The sequence below is a fragment of the Pelmatolapia mariae genome, linkage group LG12, assembly GCF_036321145.2.
Source record: "Pelmatolapia mariae isolate MD_Pm_ZW linkage group LG12, Pm_UMD_F_2, whole genome shotgun sequence".
In the NCBI taxonomy this organism is placed as follows: Eukaryota; Metazoa; Chordata; class Actinopteri; order Cichliformes; family Cichlidae; genus Pelmatolapia; species Pelmatolapia mariae.
In genome coordinates, this window is record NC_086237.1 from 1,248,269 (window position 1) to 1,271,542 (window position 23,274).

The window sequence follows — 23,274 nt, forward strand, 5'->3', positions numbered from 1 at the left end:
TCCCCCCCCCCCCCCCCCCCCCCCCCTCCTTTCTCATCCATCAACAACAAATGTGTTGCAAATAATCGAATTATTGCTCAGTGTGGTAAACATTGTTCTCCGGTCGATCAGTACATCTGCCAGGACATCCATGCTGTCTAAGCTAATCAATAAAATCACATTTATTTTTTTCTGCACTGAGCTTGGATTAAAATGGATTGAAATATAGAAATCACACACCATAATCATATCGTGATGCTCAGAATATATAAATATTATATGATGTGACATAAGAGGAATTTATAACTCGTTTGATCCTCCCTCTGCCAGCACATCGTGATGAAAAAGCATCCCATCCACAATATTAGCATACTGTAATGGTGATGAATGGGCACATTGTGCCTCTTTGTTGTCTTATTCTAGCACCGTAGAAAGAATGCTGGTACGACACAGCTCTCGGTCCCGTGATGGGCATCGCTGCCTTTGTGCTTGCTCATTGAGGCCTTCTGTCTCTGCCTCGCTGCGCTGCCCGTCATCCTCTTTGTGAAGCTGCAAATGAATAATTTTCTACCAATTCACCATGAGCTGGTTTGCAGCGGGCAGCGAGCCAAAGGTGGGAGTGAACTCGGGTCATGTGGAAACAGAAAGACATTGATTGATGTGGACATTCACTACAGCGCTTTAACATGAGCCCACTTTCAGTGATGGATTTGGTTTTGATCAGTGTATTGACGAATGGTGGGTTTTATGGCTGTCTCTTTGAGGCACAGCAAACAGTTTACTGGATTTACATGGTAAATGTGTAAATTAAAAGTCAGATCCACAGGATGCCGTATTGCTTCTTGTATTTTTTGTTTTTTATTGTTATGAATTAAATCATTGGTGGTGACCATGAATGACGACTGCTTTTTGTTAAGTATTCATTGGAAGTGACCTAATGTTAATATGCCATCATGTCTTGTGCATAAAAACATGTTTCCTGCCCTGCTGTAATGTAGAAACTAAACTCTGAACTCATTGGACCACATGATAGTTAGTCAGAGGTGTTGACCACATGACCCTGGTCTGGCATGGGCTGTTCAAAACCTGACAAACATTTATCTAATTCAGAACCATTTCATTCTTTAAACCATCTATGCACTGCTTATTAATTCATTTTGTTTATTTTAAAGGGAAAAAAACACTACAGAATAACTGGATAACAAAATTAAGAATAAATGGAATTTGCTTGTAAACCAGTTGAGTGGCACATACTGGAACACAATATCATAACAGCTTAAAGGCAAAGCTCTTATTACTGTAATTTTGCTGGTTATGGGTGCCAGTTACTAGGATTTAATGATAAATGAGAGAAACACAAGGTGTGTGTAAATGTGTTATTGGCCAAAATATGTCATCAGTGATTGTGTTTGTGTTGACGGGTTTGTTAAAGTTTACATCAACACTGAAGAACACATGACTATTTTGTGTGCATTTTTGGGTCCGCAAATTAATCTTATTGAACTGAATTGTTTGTGCTGATGTGTAAGTAGTTAGAGCAGAAAGGCAAAAGGGCTTCAAACTTTGTTTCTCAGCCATCAGAGTTTCCTCACAACGTGGCAGTGGAGTCTAACCACCACTCGTCCTGGCTTTTATTTGTCTTAATTACAACACTTTCATCAAAGTCTGGGTTTATCCTAAATTGTGGCTCAGAGGTGGTCATGGTATTGCAGGGACGGTGATGGGATTTTTATTTTTCCCACCGAGGAGAAGAACAATCTTTGCCTAAAGTCTGGCAAGTAAAAATAAACTGAATAGTTACTTGAAAAGCACGAAAACTTAACTGATTATCCTTTTATTTCGTTCAGCCTTTGGATTTTAGAGCACCAGCACAACTGGCCTACAGTGTCACCCCTTCGTCCCTCCCATTTCCATCATAAACCCTTCAAACCACTTTTGTCTGCCTGTTCAGTTGTAAACACTGCTGTTAAGGTAAGACGTATGAGAGTCGACTGCCAGAACCTTCCAGCTCAGTAATCCCAGGATGAAGAAAGTGTACAGTCATCGCCTCACCTCTTCATGTTGCCTTTTATGGCGCTGCCTCTTAGAAAAGCTTTTTTACATACTTACATCTGTCTTTTAAAGTGCTTCTCAGCATTCACTCGAGTCAGGGTAGAAATGTGATTGACTGCAAGGCCTTGACTGCTGCCAAGTGAAAATATAACTGAATATGTAATAGGAAGAGTCCAGGTTGGAAGTTGTATGAAATAACTGTTTGCAGTTTTAATGATCAAAGTAGGGATATTGTCGGGTAGATGGCTTAGTAAGGGGAAGTATTTCATTTTTCCAGAAATCTTTCTCTTAGACCTGTTTTATTTACATGACTCTAACTCCCAACATTAGTTGCCCTAAGAACCTGAATACAGCAAAGTAAAAACCCTTCAATATAACAAGGAGAACCCCCCAGCAATCAAACTGTCCCCTGTGAGCAGCATGACAATGGTGGAGAAGAAGACTCTGGTGTGAGAGTAAGGAGTAGAGAGGATATGGGAATGTAGAGAAACCAACAAAACGTATGCATCGTGGCAAATAAACACATCTGGAGTGAAAAGAGGGGAGTGGAGAAGAAATGCTCTGTGCATCATGGGAAATAATTTAGCAGTCTGAGCTTACAGCAGCATAACTAATCGATGGTTCAGGGTCACATGATGCACTTCTAACGACGGGCTTTATCAAAAAGGAAACTTTAAAGCCTCATCTTAAAAGTAGAGAGAGTGTCTGCCTCCTGAATCCCTATGAGCAGCACTAAAAGGGGCTCAGCTCGGCGCCTGGAAGCTAGTTCGACAGGAGAAGTGCCTGATAATTGAACGTTCTGCCTCCAGTTATTTTTCTTGTCAAAGTTTTCATGTTAAATACAATAGTTGTCTTTTATAATGAAAGTAAAAGTTTCAGACACTGAAATGACCGTATATATAAGTAATCCTTATGAGGCAAATGTTTCATACTGCTGTTGATACTTGGTTTCTGAATGTTTTTCTACTTAATGCTCTGTATGAGGTCATAGAAAGTGGACTATCCCAAAAATGGCCATTTTATGCACACTCCTCTGGCTGAGAGCACAAGATCCCCACCCAACTGCTGTCCAAATCTTCTGTTTGAAATGACCAACCAATAAGAGAAAGGTTTGCTTTAAGGGGACTGAAAGGGAGTTAGAATTGCTTGGTTTAGACTGTAGATAGATGCTTATAAATAACTTTTGTATCTGACCACTAACTAGGGGTGGGTTTTAATTATCGATTAAAATCGATTCTAGCTTGGATAACGTGATATTGATTCATTAAAATCCTGAATCAATTTTTAAATATAAATTTATTTTGCCTGAAACACCAGAATCTCAGGTTAAACCTCACAAAATTTCAACAACCACCAAACAGCTAAAACAGTAAATGAGAGCATGCAGGTACACGGATTCTGCACAAAGATGTAAACACAAAGCGCGGACCCGCCGACGGATCAGAATCAGTGAGATGTCGCCTTTCTCACCCGACGGCACGGACACGGTCGGAGCTGAAAGCTGACAGCTCGCTGATTCTGATCCGTCTGCGATTGCGCTAGATTCAGAAGCTGCAGGTTTTATCTCTCTCCAAACAATATTGACTGAACCAGCAGCAAAAGAAAATCCAAACTACGCTTCACATTTCGCTTCACATAAACATCGTCATAAATTCCCTCTTTGTTTTTCTGTTTTGCTTCCACCACGATAAAATCACACTTCATGCAGAGCTCTCTCTCTCTCTCTCTCGCTCTCTCTAAAAATCTGTTTTCTGCATTATTCGCTTGCTTGTTACGCACAAGTCTACCGTTGTTTACAGCACTGTCGGCCACTGTTTTTTTCCCCTTTTACTTACTTCCGAAAAGAGAGCCTCATTTCTGCTGTTCAATAGGCTACTGAACAAATTTAAACTTTTTAAAATTATGCAAAATTGTGAAACGCTTAGCTGTGTCTCTAATAAAACCTCTGTAACTTTGCTCTGCTTCACTTCAGCAGCATCAGGTAATGTTCATATGTTGATTAATGACTTTCTTTCGTTTTTGATCTACGGCATAATATTTTTAAGGTCGTCTGCTATAAAATCCCAGGCCAGGAAAATCTTCATGTTTTTCTGTTTTATCCTCAGCTACTTTGACACAAAGGCATCTGCTGTGATGCTTACACTTTTGATAACGTCTCGCCAAGTGTCAGCTTTCTTTTTATAGAAATAAAAATATGGAAATGTACTGATACGTGATCAGAATTATAATATTTCTAACTGAGGCAAAATTTCTGCGATTAAAATCGAATCAAATCGTGGATCGAATTGATTCAGGACCTTGTGAATCGGAATCGAATCGATTCTAGAAATCAGTGACGATATCCAGCCCTACCACTAACTTATATTTATAACTTGCTTCCAAGCCTGTAGTACAAAGTGCTTTCATTAACTGGTAGATTTCACCAAGGTTAAGAGAGGTTTAGCTTAATTTGTGTAAAGAAGCAATGACTTTTGTGAAAATCTCTAAAAATAAATTTTGAAAATAGCGAGCTTAGGAGGAACTAGAGGAAGTAATTGGAAGTTGGGGAACTTGGCCTACTTTCCTGAGATGCTGCTTTTGTGATGTGGATACGCAGTGGTGGCTGACTATTTAAAATTAAAAAAGTATTATCTAGGTGTTCTCTCCAAACTCTTCAGGATGCCAATTATCTGCTCCCTATAGGATTTTACCTGTTCTGTTTTGTAAAGAAATGGTTATAAAATATTGCGTTATACAGAAGACAGATTGCCATAAAACTTCATAAAGCATGAAATTTGCAAATCAATAAATCATTTGCTGTGCTGCTGTTGTGACCTTCCTCTAAGCACAGTGCTTTGGAGAAATAGCTTTAGAGTGCTGTCCTCCCTCACAGGAAATAATAATCACAGCATGGGTTTTTGCAAAGCATGAAAACATCATGTGAGCAAACATGTACCAGGACATGTCAAGTGAAAGTGAACTCTCCATTAACAGAGCTGTGAAGACAGCATGATGAAACTCAGTAAGAACACCACTCACTGCTACATGCAACACATACTTAAACTCACCTGTGCAACATGTGCACACAGTTGATGGAGAAAGGCTTTATTTTAGGAACGCTGCTTAAAATTCACCCTTCTAATTCTAGTTTTCAGCCTTTGTCTTACAAAACATAAAATAATGCATTAGCTTTTCAGACATTAATTTCTGGGAAATAAATGTAACCAGCAGGTTGCCCTTTAAAATCCACAACAGATTCAGTTTTCACTGAAATGTGTGCTTTTCAAACCCTTTAACATCAAAATGCGATCTGCCTCTTAAGTTATGACCAAGTCCCAGTTCCAGATGTTGAAACATGCCAGATTTGGTGGTTTCAGCTGTTGCTCTCGTTTTTGGGTATACCTTTGATTCATTTTACTTCAGCACGCTCACAGCAGCCCACTATCACATCTGTGCTTTGGCACAGCGCCACCCTCACCTTTGACAGTTTAAAAATGGCTGACCTTGGTTATCTTCTTGCTGTCGTCCTGCATACTTAACTCTAACAGAGAAGGACACTTGTTTCTTTGAAGCATTTCAACTCCAAGTAGGCTGACAACTGTGAGCAGATGAGGAACAGCTTTTAATTAAGCAGATTTGAATGTTATCTTGAACCATATTTAATTAAAAATAAAATCCAAAACCTGAATTCTTACATTTATTTGAAATTGGATTTATTACAGTTTTCTATCTTGAAAGGTTTAGACAAAATGACATGGTGGTGCAGTGTTCTTTCACAAAAAAGTGCAGAATCTCTCGGCTGCCTGCTAAAAACAAGCCCCTGTCTATTTTTAGGTGTGAGTGTTACTGTAGTCTAAGTTTTGAGGACATACGAGAAACTGATTAAGCGGTGTCCTTAACCTAAACTGGGTTACAGGGGCGTCGTGTTTGCAGATAGATGTCAGTGTTGAAAGAGCATGAAAGATCCCAGGTTAGATGGTCTGTGTTTTGGCTTTGGATGGAAATAAGGCAGTCTAACCTTAGCGTTGACTCCTAGTTTAAAATAGACATTTACTTTGCCCATACAACATAAAACACATGTTCCTTTTATATTTGATTTCAGAAATACAGCTTTGCTATAACTCAACATTTGCAAATTGCATGTTTGCAAATATGTTGGCCTGCCAAGGAGCAGGTCTTTCTCGCATTAGTTCGTATAATACCAGCTCTCAGAGGATTTGCTAAAATACTGAGGATCAAAAAGTCATTATTGGTAATTAGCAGGAGCAGCTGGCACAGGTTGGGAAATGGACAAAGGCCCTGAAGTTGGTTAATGAAAATCCATTTTCTGCATTTATTGTGGAAAAAATGTCGCCAGTTAGTCTACATGAAGATGTGAGCAAAGTGTTTTATTTTTGACTTGTTCTTCAGTATTAGAGCAGATGTAACTTCAGAAAGAATTAACCAAAGTTTTGGCCCATTCAAGAGCACTTTAATGACCATTTTCTGCTGAATGACATTATTGAACATCCGGAAAAATTTAATTTCAAGTTATGTTGGAAATTTAAATTGGATTGTTTCTCCCGTCTTGGGTTATCCCAGCCTGCTCACTTCTCATTTGCTGTAAACTGAAGGGCCACTCTACCCAGATTGCCCCCTACTCCTCACGAGTTGCAGGGGCAGCCATCTAAGCAGAGATGCCCAGACCTTCCTCTCTTCCAGTCATGCCCTCCATCTCTTCTTTGGGAACACACTAAGGTGTTCCCAAGCCAGCTGAGAGCCATAATCTCCCCAGCAAAAACACGTCGGACACGGACACGCCTCTCTTTTTCGGCTGAGAGCCCTCGGTCTTGGAGGGGCCAACTCTCATCCCAGCCTCTTCACACTTGGTTGCGAACTGGCATAGTGTGAAGTGGAGTTTGTGGTTCTGTTGAGCGACAATCTGCAGAAAGCAGAGTTGAGAACTTCGCAATGCCAAACTTGAAACCCTTTGGCCCTTGATATCTGGTTTTTAGGCTCTGTGGTCAAAATTGCTTCTTAAGTCTGTGCATGATGGGTAAAAAGCATTTAAAGGCACACATTAAAGCGTGGGTTGCAGGTTTATCTGATGGTTTATATGACGTAGTGATAAAGAGTTACATGCATACCAACATGGATGTATATACACCCACGGGCAATAAAATCTGTGGGAAACACTGTGCACTTCTCATAGTATTTATCTGTAATGAAAATGAGTCAAGACATTGTTCTTCATGGACTTCACATTAAATATTTGTAATTTTGTTGAAGGTAAGGCTGCTTTATCATTCACACAGTCTCAGTACAGATTCCAGGAATCTTACACTGTTGATGTAAGACATTTTTAAGCTTTTTGCTTGTTAGCCAAATCAAATCTCTTTCCAAGTTTGATTCTTGAGAAATTAGACTTGAGGCGAATTCAGAGAAAAGGGCAAAGATGAGATTTGTAGGTGAATGTGGCACAGAAAAAATTTCTGCAAAGAACACCTTTTTTTCCTTTTATCCAGTTCCTCATTTTTATAATTTGAAGTCCATCAGTAACAAATAATAAAGGCCACTTATGTTCACACAACATTGTTATAAGCTTAAATGAAAGTTTTACTGGCTATTCCAGGCTAGTGTCTCTTATCTTCAAGCCGTACAACTCTTTTAGGGAGAGACTTTTAGGGGAGGGGATGTGGGTTCATGTTGGGGTACGGGGGCCTCAAAGAGGAAATACCTCAGCCTGCTAAAAATGTCCTCCCAAAGAAATGGCTTTGTGTACTCTCAACTAGACGTTTTGTTTTTGTTTGTCTGTTTGTGACTTTAAACGACACGTTTGAGTTTTTAGTGCTGTGGGTTGAAAAGCAAGAGGCAGAAAGAAACAGAAAGATGGTTGTACAGTGATGACGTCATGCTTCAGAAGGAGAACATCTGCGCCTCGTGCCTGAGCACAAACCATAAATGTATTGTCTTTGCATGCTGCTAAATCCCCTAATCCTCCCTCACTGAGACACTCCTATCACTTCAGAGGTTTTTCTTTCTTTCCTGTATAAAAGGCGTGCTGAGTGTCTGTTTTCTAAAGGCTGTTCAGATCCTCTTTCAAGCCTCTTCCACAGGCTGTCATGCGGGCTGTCCCAGTTTGTCAGGCTTTTCAGTGATGTCAGGGTCCACAGCGCTAGATTCAGGGCCAGGGAAAATTTTCTGGTAATTACAGCCCTCACTCGGCACCAGGCTTTAATGTGAGTCTTCACCCCCGTCTTGGCCTCATGGACTTGGGGTTTTCCTCCCAACTGTCATTGACAGCTGACCGTGTATTCATGGGGAACTACTTGAATCATTGCTCTGCAGTACAGATGAGCAGTAGGGGAAGTAAAATAATAGTGAGGTGTGACTAATGGCCGATGAGTCCTGGAGTAAATCATCCCTATCCACAGAACTTTAGTACACTGAATGGATTTAGGAACACCAAACCAGAATCACTGTGAGACTTTGTATTTCAAGATTAAGGCGAATCTCATTGCTTAATCGCTTCCTACAGGAGGGATTTATTCACTGAGGAAGATGCTTGTTTTGAGCTTAACTATAATGGTCATATATTGTCTTATTTAATTTATTTATTTATTTTTACCTTTTGTTCTTCAGTTTCTCCTTTCTTTTATCTGTCATCTCAGTAGCATTTATTTTTTTTAATTTATATTTTTTTTACAAATTGAGGAGCTCATTTCAACAGATATATTCTGAATCCGTTGTGTTTCGGTTATTGCTTCACGTCAGCATCAACTTCCCCAGGACTGATGTATGCAGTTGTCGTTTTAGCTTTCTAAGCAGGTTCCTCGTCAGATTTTAGCTAAAGGACCATTTTGCATGCTGGCAACTTCACATCTTGGAAGCCTGTGTATGCTGGAGGAACTTGTTGAAATAAGCTTTACTCTCTAGGTGTGAAAATCAGTTTACTTGCAGCACTTCTTGTCGGTCATTCAACACGTGGGGAATTTTGTGCATTACACGTGTTAAGCCCTGATTTTAATTCGCACTACTAAAAATAAAATAAGCATTTTTTTTTAATTTGTTTTGTAGATGCTTGTGTGTGTGCAGGTGTTAGATAGCAGCTTTAAATAAACACTTTCTTTCTGTATGCATTTTTCTTTTAAATTTTTGTTCCTTTAAAATTTGTTTAAGCTAGTAAGTATCCCTAATCCAGTGCAGAAATCTGCTCATAGATGTTATTGATACAAGCTGTGACCCCCTCCCTCGTTCATTGCAAACTGACTAATTCACTGATCCTGGCAGCTAGAGTGGCTGTCACAGCCTCAGCCCACACTATCCTACAAACATCTTCATGTCTTCCCGCTGGCCTGGTGTGTGATTGACTGAGGCCATGTGCTCCAGGACCAGATTCTTACTAAATCAGCCCCTGGGCCTTTTGTTGCCCCCATGACTATGCCAGCCACGGAAGTAGTACGCCATTGAATGTATTATTCTCTTAAGTGGCTCTGGGTGGAATGATTTGTTTTAGAGAGGCTTTGTGCCCAGCATACAAACTTCCTGGACAAATGAGGGACTCTCCGACATGACAAAAGGGTCTTGCAGTGTACAGGAGACTGGCTTCTCTGACAAGAAATTGTTGTCTAGTCCTCATTATCAGATGCTTTATGACGTTATTCATAAGAATTAATAAAGATGAAGACTAAAAACTCAAATTCATATCAAATCTAGTTTAAAAGTGAAATGTGACGTTAAAAGAAGCTAAAATGATTGATGGGTTTGTTACTGTTAACTAGCTATCTACAGCCTTATTGTTGTCTCATGTTTTCGTTGTTATGGCATTCAGCTGCTTCTCCAGAGAGGATCTTTATTTTCCCCAAGGCACCTTCTTAGAGTGCGGCAGGAGACTGTACTCCTTCTGCTATGGAACAGAACAAGTACAAGTGCAATAACAAGTACTACTGTCAACAACTTTATTACAAGACGGATTCGGTCATAAATAATGACCAGTATGAGGGAGAGGAATCTGTTGAAGCAGACCTCCACAGATTACAAAATTTGCACAATTCTGTCTGCACTGTTTGTTTGGGTTTTTTTTTTTTGTGGTTTTTTTTATTTATTCTTTTTTTTTTTATAGTGATTTTGTTGACATGCATGCGTCTTTATTGGTCTTAAAGACATTCATTGGAAGTTATCACAGGTGAATCTTTTTAATTTCGTACAGTAAAGTGGGATGGTCCTCTAAGAGGACAGAAGAAAGCAGCAATGTGTGGTGTGTATTTACAATGCTTTAGGCAAACTTCAAACCATTGCATGGTTATCTCTGATTAAATTCAGTCACAGGACTTTCTGTTGTTAACACACTGAAAAACTAGATTTAAAAACTACATTCTCTGATTTTATTGGAGAATTTTAAAAGTTTATATTTGAATATCTGCAGCTACTGTTGCTCATGCTTTCCTTAAATTGTGAACACAGCTCTGCTTCCTGATCTTTTATACACAGGTCTCACTGACATAAATCTCACTCTCAGGCTACATCCACACTAATGCGTTTTCAAACGAAAACGCATTGCTTTCTCTCCGTTTTGACCTCCCGTCCACACTGAGACGGCGTTTTCCCCAAGGAAAAACGCAGCGTTCTGAAAACGCTCTCGAAAACGCATACATTTCCAAATGGAGCTGCCCCGTCGCAGTGTGGACACTCGAAAACGCAGACTTTCTAAAACGATGACTCATTTTAGTCATGTGATGCAGTCATGTGACCAATTAAACAAAGATAGCGGAGGGCATTATACAGCAGTTGTTTTGATTGCTCTCAATTTTGACAGCCCTAAAAACGATTAATTATCAGTTTGTACATGCTCCAGATAGCTTTTCTTCAAATTCTTTAATTCTCACTCACTTTTGCGCAGGACTGGAACGTAAGCGTTTTGGGCCGTTTCAATGTGGACGCACAACTCTGTGTAAACGACTGAAAACGCTAGTGTGGACGCGTTTCAAATCTATCCGGGCCAGTGTGGACGTAGCCTCAGTGGGACTCTTTTTAAATAAAGAATTAAATAATCATTAAAGTAATTAGCAGACAAGTAGTAATAAACGTCTGAGACAAAACAGTTTCTGGTCTTTTTCCTGACATTGCAGGTTATCTACTGTGAGATGTCCCAGATACTCATGACTCAGGGTTTTGTTGTGTATCGTAACCAATAACAAAATGCTTGTGGTCGGAGATGAGCCGATAATTTGCTCCTGTTGCGATTATCTCAGTCTGGAAGAATCTTGCAATCAGGGCTCCTCATCTGATATTACTTGGGTTATTTGCACACCTCAAAGTCATCATGACAACTGCCTCAGTTTACTAGACTGCACATCGACTCATCAAGGGTTTAATGCCCTAAAAAGCTCTGTCTATTCAGTTACCTGCTTTGCTGTATTTCTCCCATGTGTGCTTAAGTAGGCTGCTCTTTTCAGTCTCTTGGCCCTTTGCCTAAGCAAATGGATTTCTTCTTATAAAATCTGTCATCCTGTCCATTTCAGCCTCCACAACATCTTCTTGCCTGAAGTTAGATTTTTACGTCTGCTTCCTGAATCTTTGTGGCAAAGTAGCTCACAAAGCTTGAGCTTACCTCAAGATGACTCACAGGTAGCTTTTTCCTCAAACAGCGAGGCCATAAAGCATGCTGCACATCACAAATGATTTGGTTTTTCAGCTTGCAGAAAGTCTGCAAGAATGACTGCTTCCCAGTGTTTTAAAAAGGATCTCTTAAATAGAAGTCTAACCCCCTAACCCACCATTTGACTCAGTTTTCTGTCTCATGGCTTTGTACTCATCTGCCTTGTTACAGGAAATCAATTTAATCGAGGCACGGCAGTTTGGAGTGACCATCAAGCTGACCTTAGCGCGCAGGGCAGACCAAAGCAAATCAATGAACAGCATCCAGCAGCTGTAAACGGCTTTGGCTCTTGTACTTGGCAGAATTTCTGTTTTGCTTCAATCTTGAAATCACAGCCAGGCTGCAGATACAGCTGCTGAGCACCGACAGTCATGCATCCATTTTATTTTTATTTTAATATGATAGTTATCAAGTATAACTTAATTTGTCGCAGGAAGTCAATGGGGGGGGGGGGGGGGGGGATTGCAAACTGCAACCATATCTGGTGATTTCTGAGAAAAACAGTTTGTTTTAGACTGTCAGGAATTTAATTTACTTAATTCAATTCAATTTTATTTATACAGCACAAAATCACAACAACAGTCGCCTCAAGGTGCTTTATATTGTAAGGTAGACCCTGCAATACATACAGAGAAAAACCCAACAATAACATGACCCCATATGAGCAAGCACTTTGGCAACAGTGGGAAGGAAAAACTCCCTTTTAACAGGAAGAAACCACCAGCAGGACCAGGCTCAGGGAGGGCTTCCCTACTCCTTCAAAGGTCTATTTATTGCTTAAGACTTATTTTTAAGTGGTTTAACGGGAGCTGTATCTGCACACTCAAAAAAATGTTTGATTCCACCGCATATCAGAAACATTTCATAACCAGTCCACTCATCCTAGTTCTAAATAAATAAAAAGAATAGATTCAACTAGTCTCATTTTGAATGCTCTGTTATTTTATTTGCAGTGTCACATTTACACTGAACACAGCTCTAACATAGCAGCTTGTCCTCTTGTCTTTAGCTCCCTGTTTTGTTTTGTTCTGAGCTTGTGGGATGACATCATCCACTCCTTCCAATCTGATAATGTGTGCTACATTAACACACTGTTGTGACCACATATAAGCAAACACTTTGCTTCAGTCTGTTTATGTTCTCTTTGCCAGACCGGGGCTTGCTGTCTTCTGTTTACTGTCCTCACGAGGACACACAGGTGTAACCGTCATTAATCAGATACACTTATGTAGCACTTCCCTCATTAAAACACAACTTCCGATTGGAGTGACTATGCAGTCTTTTGTCCTGAGGTGACTTTCATAACAAGTGCACCATTGTAGAGCTTTCATTCCTCTCTGTGGTCAGTGGACTTTGATGCCCGCCACTCAGTGACTCAGCAAACCCCTGGTAATCAGACCAAAGGCTGCCCCATCACAGCACACACTGGCACATCTGTCTTTACTGGCACACTGTACCCCTAAACTTCAATTCTCCACTTTCCGTTGGAAATCCAGTCTGGTTTAAAAGGAAAATGGAGTGATTTAGTCCGAATTAGATCCAGTTGGAGTTCAGACCATGCAGGCCAAATACACTTATCCTTAACCTGTTAGCTGCTGCGAGAGTATCAGTATTTAGGAGTCTTTTTCAGAATGCTTCATTATACACAGTCTGTAATTGCTGTTTTACACAAGGGAATCAAGAAATGTCATCCGTTTGGGGAGATTTTGGTTTGTGTTACCTTCACTTTTCAACTCTTGAAGCTCTTGTTTGGCATGTGCACGTGTCTTTGTTGCCTGGCCACCAGTCTGGATGAATCACTGATAACCATCCACGAGTGACATGGATAGTTTAAAAAAATAATAAAAAATAAAATAAAATGCACTTATCATGTTGGAACGTGAGCCATTTTCCATTACGAGACTCAATACAGAATCTTAAGTGAGAAGTTTTTACACATAGAGTGCCTCCGTCTGAAGCCTCATGTTATCCTGTACAATAACTTCCATACAAGAGAAAGTTTTAAAGCAGCTGATGTAATGATAACTTATCATTCCGTGTTCTTACAGGAGGCTTCTCTGTGGTGTTTCTGGCTCGTACGCACAGCGGTGTACGCTGTGCTCTCAAAAGGATGTACGTCAACAATGTCCCAGACCTGAATGTCTACAAGAGAGAGATCACTATCATGGTGAGAGCAGCATCAGTGTTCCTTCATTTCAACTACACTTAAAGTCTTTGTGCTTATCTTTATTGCTAAAGTGTTTCAGTAACATTGTGGGAATTTAGATAATTACTTTTACTTTATCGTCATATGACAGTGGAGTAAGTCGTGTGCCCATTGTAAGTGCTTTTTCAATAGTTTTACAAAATTTGCTACCAATGTCCGTCATCCTCTCTTACAACTTTGGTGTGATGAGGATGATATGCAGCTCTGTGGGTCATTTATTAGATTTATCATGAGGTTATGGGTCTTGCTCTTGGTCTTCTATTATTGGTATTGTTGCTCCTGCCGCACCTGGTCTATTACTTTGTGCTTAAATGTTATGGCTAAGAAGCTGAATGGAGGGTGGCTTATTCAGGTTTGTATAAATGAGCAGCATCAGCATTTCATAAACGGTAAAAAAAGGAAAACAATAAATACATTTGAGGCTTTTGTTTTGAAAGTCTGAACCTTTATGTGTCCAGGTATATTTTCTACAGCTCACATGGAGTGTTTATTTAGAACCTTTGACACAATTCTGAGAACCCTGTTAACTTCCTGTAACTCATTAGAGGCTTTTATTTTGAAAATGTCATTATAGTGCCAAAAGTTTGTATTGCTGCATTTTTAACCCTTTTCTGGTCTCAGTGCGGGTCTCAGTTTGAGTTTAAAAAATGAGTTTTAATGAATGAATGAATGAATGAATTTTTTTTTTTAAAGAAATACTTCAGTCACGGGCAAGCTGGGTTGCTCACCTGGTTGAGTGGGCAACCCATATGCCAAAAGGCTGCAGGGTCCTGGGTTTGTCCACCCATAACCATTTCAAATATGCAACTCTCTTCACTCCTTTCCTGCTTTCATGTTATTCTCCTCTGTCCTAATGAAGAACAGCTCACTATGAGCTATTTAGTCAGCTTTGTGTGTCAATTCTTTTTCATCAACTGGAACAATGTGTCACACACACACAGCTGACCTTAAACTCTGACACAGTTCAGGTCTGTCGGGACACTACTGTAGGTGTGTCGGTTTCCAAGAAATGCTGCAGTTTCTCTCCTTGTGCTGCCCTTTGGGAACCAGCAGATGTGCTCTGATGCATTAATAATACAAGAATAAATAAAGTTAAGATTAAAAGAGTTAAGAGATGAGCATGGTGTAAGAGCATGAGTTATCAAGTGAAAAAACAAAACAAACAGCTCGCCTCTGAAAGCAGTTGAATTGATGACTTGATCTGGTTGCTCTCTGAGTGCACTCTCACCTGTGTTTTTCTTCCACTCATACTTGGCAAAGCCAGCAGTTACAAATATTTAAGAAAAACATTTTAATAATTCAGAAGATGTTTTAATTCTAGGAGAATTTATTTTATGGATGAATTTAAAAAAACAATTGCAGTGTGTAAGATTTTATGCATTGTAATGGCTCATCGGTGACTCATCTCTGATTAACATGGCGGGAGTCTTTAAAGCAGTTTGCAGCACATTATTTCAGACTGTGGTTTTCATACTTCTACAGGGTGGGCCATTTATATGGATACACTGTAATAAAATGGGAATGGTTGGTGATATTAAAGTTCTGTTTGTGGCACATTAGTATATGTGAGGGGGCAAACTCCTCAAGATGGGTGGTGACCATGGTGGCCATTTAGAAGTCGGCCATCTTGGATACAACTTTTGTTTTTTCAATAGGAAGAGGGCCATGTGACACATCAAACTTATTGGTAATGTCACAAGAAAAACAATGATGTGCTTGGTTTCAACATAACTTTATTTTTTCATGAGTTATTTACAAGTTTCTCACCACTTATAAAATGTGTTCAATGTGCTGCCCATTGTGTTGGATTGTCAATGCAACCCTCTTCTCCCACTCTTCACACACTGATAGCAACACCGCAGGAGAAATGCCAGCACAGGCATCCAGTATCCGTAGTTTCAGGTGCTGCACATCTCGTATCTTCACACCATAGACAATTGCCTTCAGATGACCCCAAAGATAAAAGTCTAAGGGGGTCAGATCGAGAGACCTTGGGGGCCATTCAACTGGCCCACAACGACCAATCCACTTTCCAGGAAACTGTTCATCTAGGAATGCTCGGACCTGGCACCCATAATGTGGTGGTGCACCATCTTGCTGGAAAAACTCAGGGAACATGCCAGCTTCAGTGCATAAAGAGGGAAACACATCATCATGTAGCAATTGCAAATATCCAGTGGCCTTGAGGTTTCCATTGATGAAGAATGGACCCACTATCGTTGTACCCCATATACCACACCAAACCATCACTTTTGTTGTTCCAGCAGTCTTGGAGGGATCCATCCAATGTGGGTTAGTGTCAAACCAATAGCGGTGGTTTTGTTTGTTAACTTCACCATTCACATAAAAGTTTGCCTCATCACTGAACAAAATCTTCTGCATGAACTGAGGGTCCTGTTCCAATTTTTGTTTTGCCCATTCTGCAAATTCTGTGCGCCGATCTGGGTCATCCTCGTTGAGATGCTGCAGCAGCTGGAGTTTGTAAGGGTGCCATTTGTGAGTAGCTAATATCCGCCGAAGGGATGTTCGACTAATGCCACTCTCCAGTGACATGCGGCGAGTGCTACGCTGTGGGCTCTTGCTACGCTGTGGGCTCTTGCTACGCTGTGGGCTCTTGCTACGCTGTGGGCTCTTGCTACGCTGTGGGCTCTTGCTACGCTGTGGGCTCTTGCTGAATGAAGCTAGGACAGCCACTGATGTTTCTTCATCAGTGACAGTTTTCTTGCGTCCACATTTTGCCAAATCCAACACTGAACCAGTTTCACGAAACTTAGCAAGCAGTTTGCTAACTGTAGCATGGGAGATGGGTGGTCTCGTAAGGTGTCTTACATTGAAAACTGCTGCAATGACCCGGTTACTGCGTTCACCAGATATCAACACAATTTCGATCCGCTCCTCACGTGTTAACCTCTTCGACATGTCAATGGCTGTGAACAAATAGAAACTTGTAAATAACTCATGAAAGAATAAAGCTACGTTGAAACCAAGCACACCATTGTTTTTCTTGTGACATTACCAAAAAGTTTGATGTGTCACATGACCCTCTTCCTATTGAAAAAACAAAAGTTGTATCCAAGATGGCCGACTTCTAAATGGCCACCATGGTCACCACCCATCTTGAGGAGTTTGCCCCCTCACATATACTAATGTGCCACAAACAGGACTTTAATATCACCAAACATTCCCATTTTATTACGGTGTATCCATATAAATGGCCCACCCTGTACATTCAATAGCTGGGTGAACCATAACTGAAGCAATATAGGAGCAACACTACACATGTCTAAACATGAACCAGCACTCACTAAAAAGAAGGAAAATAAAATTTTGTGTCCAGTCTGACGATCCTTTTATCACATCAGTTGATTCTTTGTGTTGCTGTTTAGCATGTGTTTGATATTTCTTTCTGTCCCGCTCTTCCCCCGTTTTCTTCCTCTTTGCAGAAAGAGCTGTCGGGCCATAAGAACATCGTTGGTTACCTGGACTCTACGATCAGTCCTGTGTCAGACAGCGTGTGGGAGGTCCTGATCCTCATGGAGTACTGTAAAGGTACAACCTGCCCCTGTAAATATAAACATGTTCTGACAGGCCTCACAGTTCTGCTTTATTCTTGTAGTAGTTTATTTTTTTAAAAAGCACTTCTGGTTTTTATTTTGGTTTGAGTTCTGTTTTTGTTTAGGTTGGGGAAAAAAATAAACACAAAAGGACAGGCAATGAATAATCGGCTAACAAGCTGATAATAAGCTGGCTGGCTTGCTGTTGGGTTAGTGTGGTAGGACTCCAGTATTGGTTGCTAAAGCAACCAACGTGGTGGGTTTTTTTTTTTGTTTTTTTCCTCTGCAAATTTTTTATTTTTTTTTTTCCCAGAAAGCCTTGTCTTTTCAAACTGTTGCAACATCTCCCTCTATATCTGTTAATCTGTTCTGTACTGATATATCATTAAAACTGTAAATAACTATAAAAAAATTTTGACTTAGAGACACAGATAAGATGCCACTTTTCTCATATGGCACGGTTTGGCAGAGCAAGAACAGCAAGCACAATGGCCCCATTAATCAGCACAAACTTCACCAATTAAGCAAATTTAGGATAAAGTCCAAGAAGCAGAGGAATAAACGTGTAAGGGAAAAGTAAAAATGTTCAGCATTTTGTTTGCATTCTGCGTCATCTTGCATTGGTACTATTTAATTTTTTTTAATGCTAGACGATTAATTGAATTTTGGCTTCTGAATGATTATAAAAACACAATAACTGAAATAAAACCGGTCTTTTCCATTTATTTTTGCTTTGCTTTGAGGCTCTCATTTCTGTTTTCTAACTTTTTAAGTATTTGGTTATAAATGAAGTGCTTGCCTTACAGCACTGTGCTTTTGGTCCTTATAAAACTCTGAGTCGTCTTTTTGCCCCCATCTGTTCTCATGGTAAGGCGGGCTTGCGTGATCATTTTGTTACCATTGTGTAAAATTGGCTTCATAGACACAAAAACACCCGGGAGTCATGATGGCCATTACCTATGTCTACCAGGCAACCCTTTGTGCCCAGCAGCATTTGCCTCTTTCTTTTTCCTTTTAATGCAAGCATCATAAGTTAAAGAGTTGCGTTGAGTAATTGAGATTAAAGTGTGATTATTATTTTAGCACCCCTGGCCTCTATATTGATCATGGCTGCTTGTTTTGGACTGCCCTTTAAAGCAGTTTTGCCCTCATCAGAATAAGTTTACATGCAAACAGTACTGTAGTTACTGAGAATAGTTGATAATAGTTTTTATGGTCAAACATGCTGTATGTATTGTTTTGATCTGTTTTCACTCCTAAAGCGATCTCTCCAACCCCTTTATTCTCTCTCTGCAGCGGGGCAGGTAGTGAAGCAAATGAACCAGCGGTTAAACGTGGGCTTCAGCGAGGCTGAGGTCCTCCACATCTTCTGTGACACGTGTGAGGCCGTGGCCCGCTTGCACCAATGCAAAACGCCCATCATCCACAGAGACCTTAAGGTGAGGCCGGTATTTTTGTATTTTTCCACCCCCTCCTCTTCATGAAAGAAGCTTAAATGATGGACAGATGGGTTGGTGACAGTTACACTTGTGCAGTGTAAAACAAAGAAAGGTAAATGTACATTAACGAATTTCAAAGGGCTCTATCACCCCACAGAAGAAAAAACAACAACAAAAAAAACGTGTTATTTTGTATTGATAAGCCACAGCCTGACTGCAAGAATCGCACTTACACATAGCAGATGTTCATCCACACTAATGAAGAAAAGAAAGTCTTCGGATTCTTTATTTAAAGGAATTCTTAAGCTGATATTTAAAAGTAAAGGGAAATCAATTGCAGGAAGTCAATTAATTTACTAATCATCTATGCCCCCCCCCCCACCCCCCCCGCCCCTCCAAATAGTATATTTTTCTTTTAACGTGACTAAACTTTATGCTCTAATTAACACATTTGAGTCTTAAAATGAAGGTGACAAAGCCTCTTACCAACGGGTGTAACTAATATAAATCATTTACCATGATTACTCTTGCAGTAGGCTGGTAATTAATTTACAACTACTTTGAAACAGATTTGGTATAAAGGTCTTAGATAGCCATGCGTGTATATACATTCACGTTTGCCACCACTTGAGCTTTAGTGAAGTTAATAGGGTAAGGCACCAGGTAATATAAACCAACAGTGTAGTTGGTGAAATATTAAAATATAACTTTTGTTTAAATGCGATGTCTACACATTATTACGGTTTGAAATCTGAAACTGTTAAACAGTGTCGGATTTGTTAAATGATTAACTTTACAGTTAAAGAAAAGTGTGTCACCTGAAAACTGTAAAGCCTTTCCTGGAGACGTGTGTGTAGCAAACGCATACAGAATGAGTAACTCTGGTTTAAGCAGGTTTCTATTTAATTAAATGTCAGATGTTATTTATAAGTGAACTAAATTTGCGTGGTCAGCAGGAGGAATGCTTTAGTTTTATTTCACCCCTCATTCTCACTCCTCTGCTTCCTCTTACGTGTCGCTGCTTCCTTTGCCAGCTCGTTCACTTACTTCCGCTCCTTCCCCTCGTCCGATAACCCGTTTGTTGCTCATCTATGACCTTTTCCGGATTGTTCCAGAGCTCCAAAGTTAAATCTTCCTGGCCAACTTTAACCCACTTTAATTTTTAGGTTTCTAATTCAAAGGGTGGCTAAAAGCCAGATTTGCCCTCATTTGCTGATGCCTGGAGACTGGTGGTAATTTCCCACCCTAGTTGAATCCTCCTCAGTGGCCCCATCAGTGCACTGCTGTACTCAGTCCAGTTGGACAAGCCTCTAAACAGTGCAGTCCCTTCAGCTCCACAGGCTGGTCCTCTGTTCGCTGTCTATCTGTTCAGCCTACACGGCTTACATAACGTTGCAGGGACACAAAAGACTGCGGAGGCCCAGTCACGCAGTGCCAGGGGAAGTGAGAGTGCAAAAAAGGCCCTTAACCCTGAGCTGTCAACAGATTGAGGCACTCACTGTTTCTTTCATTAGCTCAGGTTTGCCTTGGACAGTTTAAAGTCTTTTTGGTCTCTCATCTTTTCTGCCACATCTCCCACAAACACATCACTGGTTTCCTCTTTTCAGATGTTTAATTTTTAAATCTTATTCCTGGTTGCTTTTCTTTTCTTTCTGCCTCATTTTCTCTCTTTTCCAGTCTTTTTACCCAATCATCCTTTCTAAATTTGTTTAATGTTTTAAGGTGGAAAGAAGGTAGAAATATTAACTGAAAAATGAGCATTAAACCTGCACAAAGCTGGCCTGCTCAGTTCAGCTGAAACATCACAGTGTTAGATCAGGTTTTGTGAGGATGGAATCTCTGTATAATGTAATAGGAGTCGATGAGCCACCGTTCGGTTGTTTGCTCATCTGTCTATCACAGCTGATGTGATTTTAGTGGAATACTTCATACCAGTCTGACTTTCCAAATAAATTCAGTGCCAGGAAGCAGTGTCTGTGTTTTTAAGGTTTTTCATTAAACACACACTAATGAGATCTTTTCAAAATTACATCCAATTGTTTATTAAAAACTAACCATAGTATTAAACTGTTCAAATAATTTATTGTCCACGAGAGAGAGAGAGAGAGAGAGAGAGAGAGAGAGAGAGAGAGAGAGAGAGAGAGAGAAAAAATATTTTTTTACTCAGAAGATATAAGAAATTTCGGACCCACTGTGCTTAACAGTTTACTGCAGTGCATCTCACAGTCTAGGACTGTGAGAAGATGCCTGAGGAATGGACAAGAAGTGTGCTGGTAGAAACTTTCAAGAACAAGGGTGATGTGCAGAGCTTTTAAAACCTACAGATTTAAGAAAAAAATAAAGGCTGATGAGCCACACCATGAAGTTACAGGAGAGAGTTGTTGAAGCTAGGTTAAGGAGAGAGGTGAGGGTCAGGGAAGCACCTTTATGACTTCATACTGAACAGTCCTAATGTGATATTTGCTTCGATATTTGCTTTGATTGTGCTGATTGAGAATCCCAGAAGGAGTTGCACTTGGATCTACAGAAAGGACACGAGGGTCCCAAAACAGGAGCTGGGGTGCATTTAGGAAGTCGGGAGTGGTGATGTATGCGAGTGGTGCAGGAGACAAGTATGAGACAGTGGGACAGTGGTGAGGTGTGCATTAGGAGTGACTGTTGGGTTCAAGGTTGGGGGTCTGATTGCATCAGGGATCAGCTCTGAGCCTCTCGCTGTTTGCAGTGGCAGATTGGTTTCTCCATAGACTGTTTACACACAGCATTGCGATCTGTGTGTCCAAGTGATCCTGGAGAGGTGGAGATATGCACTGAAGGGAAAGAGGAGTGAAAGTCAGTATAAGAAAAACAGACTACGAGTGTGACTAAGGGAAACAAGTGTAGCGTTAAGGATGCGAGCAGCGGTGGTGAAGCTAGCTAATGTGCACTTGGTCACAGAGTCTGAAAGGATCAAAAGAAGTCGAAGGTTCAGTTGTTTAACTGATACTGATCGCTTACATTCAGGTTACAGCGTCTCTGGTGGGAACCCTACTTTGCCCAGCCTTTGAGACACATACGTACTGCTCTCTTTTTCTCCAGTTTGTTTTCATTTGTTTAATAATCTGTTATAAAACAGATATAATATTTGTTGGCAGCACCAACAGATATGAACTGATCGTCTTTGTTTTTGACTCTAAAACGCATACCTTTAAGACCTGAGGCTTATGGGGTTTTTTTAGGTCACATTATGACTCTGTAAACAAATTAAAAATGTGAAGTTATTGGTCTGAACCTCATTCCCAGCCTCATTCATGGTTAAAACATTTTGGACAACAGCTCCACAAACTGCGTCAGAAGCGAATTGTCTTGGTTGTCCTCTTGGCCTTCTTTGTCTTCTTCATCTTCCTCTTGACCTTGACCATCTCCACATTTCTGATGTCTTTTGACCTCTGCGTGTTAGGATGCATTGTTCCAGACCACATGCAAACAATGGCCAGTGAGGTGTCGTTGTGTTTAGTGTGTCACTAAGGCAGTGGCTTTGTGTTTACACCTGGGGAACGGTAGCTCTCCCCAATGTGGAAAGTAAGACTTGGGTATAGTGTATTAATGAATGGTTGGACTGTGTAATTGCAGATAACATTTGATGACTTCAAAAAACAGCCCCTCATTAGTTATGATTTACCAACATTTAGAGCAGACCTGAAATCTATGTTCAGCAAAAGCCAGCAGTTGAAATCTAAAGCATCCATAAGTGAGGTATAAACCGTCAAAGTGAGGAGTGACAAATTATGAAATTAAAACATTTAACGTTTCAACTAAGACTGCAGCTGAGATGCTCTGAAAACATTAGAGACTTCTACTTACCTGTGCATACTAACACATTAGAATTATTGTCTTCTTCTGCTGTTGTAGTTGTTTTTTCCCCCCTTTCTAGGTGCATCTGTGCTGTGTAGTGTAGGGTTTTCATTAATTTTTCCAATAGTTTTTATTTCCATTATGTCATTTTTCTCATGAAAACATTCCAAACCCTGCTCTGTTTCTTTTTTGCCAGGTTGAGAATATCCTGCTGAATGACCAGGGAAATTATGTGCTGTGCGACTTTGGCAGCGCCACTCACAGAGTTTTACTGCCACAGAAGGACGGCGTGGCTGCTGTGGAGGACGAGATTAAGAAGTAAGGGTTTTTAGGGCCTGAACATAACCAGTTGTTTGATGGTTGTCAATGTTTTTGAAATAGGACAGCTGATGTGTAAAAATGTGTCCTGTAAGGGAAGAGCTGTTAAACGCCACCACCAAACCCCTTCAAGTCTCTAAATTAGGACTTTTTTTCTCTTTTGCCATTTTAAAAAGTCAAATATTTTCTTTTTCTGAATCGATATGAAACAATAAGATTGGTCTGATGAATAATCAGGGACTGCTTCACACTGAGAGGTAGACTGAGTGGAATATAATA

At 40.3% G+C, this 23,274-nt stretch overlaps 1 protein-coding gene across 1 annotated transcript in view; it reads left to right on the top strand.

The window, feature by feature from the left end:
- Positions 1 to 23,274, top strand: part of bmp2k (BMP2 inducible kinase) — a 58,851-nt gene that overhangs the window by 11,842 nt on the left and 23,735 nt on the right. Inside the window, exons 2-5 of the mRNA XM_063490059.1 lie at positions 13,696 to 13,814; positions 17,297 to 17,402; positions 18,704 to 18,846; positions 22,874 to 22,995. Coding sequence (XP_063346129.1) covers positions 13,696 to 13,814; positions 17,297 to 17,402; positions 18,704 to 18,846; positions 22,874 to 22,995 — 490 coding nt within the window. The remainder of the gene's footprint in view (positions 1 to 13,695; positions 13,815 to 17,296; positions 17,403 to 18,703; positions 18,847 to 22,873; positions 22,996 to 23,274) is intronic.